At 48.5% G+C, this 1,898-nt stretch overlaps 1 protein-coding gene across 2 annotated transcripts in view; it reads left to right on the forward strand.

The window, feature by feature from the left end:
* The window catches only part of L3HYPDH (trans-L-3-hydroxyproline dehydratase), an 8,935-nt gene that overhangs the window by 590 nt on the left and 6,447 nt on the right, over positions 1–1,898 (forward strand). Inside the window, exons 1-2 of one of the 2 annotated variants that reach the window (XM_042470008.1) lie at positions 69–866; positions 1,071–1,140. In XM_042470008.1, coding sequence (XP_042325942.1) covers positions 816–866; positions 1,071–1,140 — 121 coding nt within the window. In that variant the 5' untranslated portion in view covers positions 69–815. Of the gene's footprint in view, positions 2–68; positions 867–1,070; positions 1,141–1,898 lie in introns of those variants that run through there. The other variant, XM_042470017.1, reaches the window with a different exon arrangement.

Consider the following 1,898-nt stretch of genomic DNA (forward strand, 5'->3'; position numbering starts at 1 on the left):
CGCCGCCCTCGGTAGGTAGGAGAGAGCGCGGTTTGGAAGGCCTTTGCCGCCGCCAGAGGAGTAGCTCTTCTGCGGGGGAGTGTCACTGGGAGGAGACCAACAGGTGGATCGGCCCTAGAAGCCTCGGCCCTCTTGGGAAGCCCAGTCTGGGGGCCTCTGGGAGAGACTGCTGGCTGTAGCCCAGTTGCAGCAGAGGCAGCCACGCCTTCTCTCTGCTCGGAGCCTTTAAGAAACCTGCTCTCTGTCTGGTCTGTTTCAGGCACAGTTGTCTTATTATGATGCACTAAAGACGCTGATTCTGGATTGAGATCTAAGCCTTTTAGTTAAGCAACGCTCTTCTGTTTTTCCTGGGAAGCTAATGGCATACATAAGTCATTGTGGAGCTAGATGGAGGGGATGGCTGGCATCTCTCAGATCTAGAACCGATACCTAGCTCTGGGTGAGGCTCACAAGAGAAACCAAAGGAGCAGCATGTAGCAATTGGTTGGTGGATTGTGAAGAAGTGTCTCCTGAGGTGCATCAGTCTCTATGCCTATCGGTACTTTCTGGCTGGTGTCCCTGTGCATTGGCCCTAAAGTGCATCGCTCACTTCACTGGCTCCTGTGCATAGTACTACAGTACATAGCTATGGAGGTGCCCAGATCTAATCCCTGTAAATGCAAGTCCATTTAGGATTATATTAAGTCTCCAACAGGATTCTGACCAATAATACAGTAGTAGCAGTTCTCTTTCCCACATCACCTGTATTTTGAGGGCTTCTAGATATTGGACTGCATCGCTTTGGGTTTTGTCAACAGCACCAGTGGCCAGGGATAATGGGAGCGGAGGTCCAGCATCTAGAAGACACCGTATTCCCCACCTCTGAAGTATTCATTATAGTTCACTTTCTCCTGCTAAGAAAAGCCTATGGGGCACCATTAGAGGCAATTTGAAGGCCCCCAACATCAACCTGAGAATCAGTCCCAACAGCCAGCGTTGAAGAGGGTTATGACTCAAGCTCCCCATCCCTGCCTCAAAGGACTGATAATGTTTGACTAATATGACTAACTTCTTTTTCTGCTCTTCTTTAGGCTGTAAATGTCTGTCTCCAAAGGCACACGCTCTGTACTTCTGCTCTGCTTCTCATGATTCTCCTCAGCTGTACGTTTTGTTTTCAAATGCATGTAGATTCCTGTGATTGATAACTTGCTTTTGTGCTAATATGTGGCTGTGATTCCTGTCATCACTTGAAGAAGACGCTTTAATTCACTGTGAATGTTTGGGGCTGTGGTGAAGCAGAAATGTATCAGGAATATAGACGGGATACACACTGCCATATAGTACGTATCCTATACGTACAAGATGGCGGCGCACCTTCTACATGGGCGCTGCCATCTTTACGTACTGGACGCATAGCGTCCAGATGTGTCGCGGTGCCTATGACGTCGCGAGTCCGTGCCAGGCGCCTCGCGACGTCATAGAGGCGCCGCAAGAAGAAGCTCCGAAATGGAGCTTCTTTTTTGCTCCGCGCAGGAGTTGCGCGGTTTGGCTGCTGTGGCTCCCGCATGGAGCAAATGGCGGCAGCGGGGAAGCACTGCAAAGCGGCAGTTTGTACCCCGCCATAGTATCCTGCATTGGAAGCACTGTCTCTAATAATGAACTAGCGTCAACAGGCATTCATTCATTCATTCAATATTCAAATTATATCTTGCCTTTCTCCTGCCAAGGGATACAAGCCAGATTTCAAAATTTAGCTAAAACAAACTATTACAAAGGTTTTGATAACAGTTAAAAACATCAGTACTGTTCAAAGTACATAGTTGAAAACAGTTTTCAACACTTTTCAGGTTTGGAGCCAGAGCGGGAGAAACAAGAGCCAAGAAGCAGGATTGGGGCCCCAGGGTTTCCAGGCATAGCAA

The sequence above is a fragment of the Sceloporus undulatus genome, chromosome 1, assembly GCF_019175285.1.
Source record: "Sceloporus undulatus isolate JIND9_A2432 ecotype Alabama chromosome 1, SceUnd_v1.1, whole genome shotgun sequence".
NCBI lineage: Eukaryota > Metazoa > Chordata > Lepidosauria > Squamata > Phrynosomatidae > Sceloporus > Sceloporus undulatus.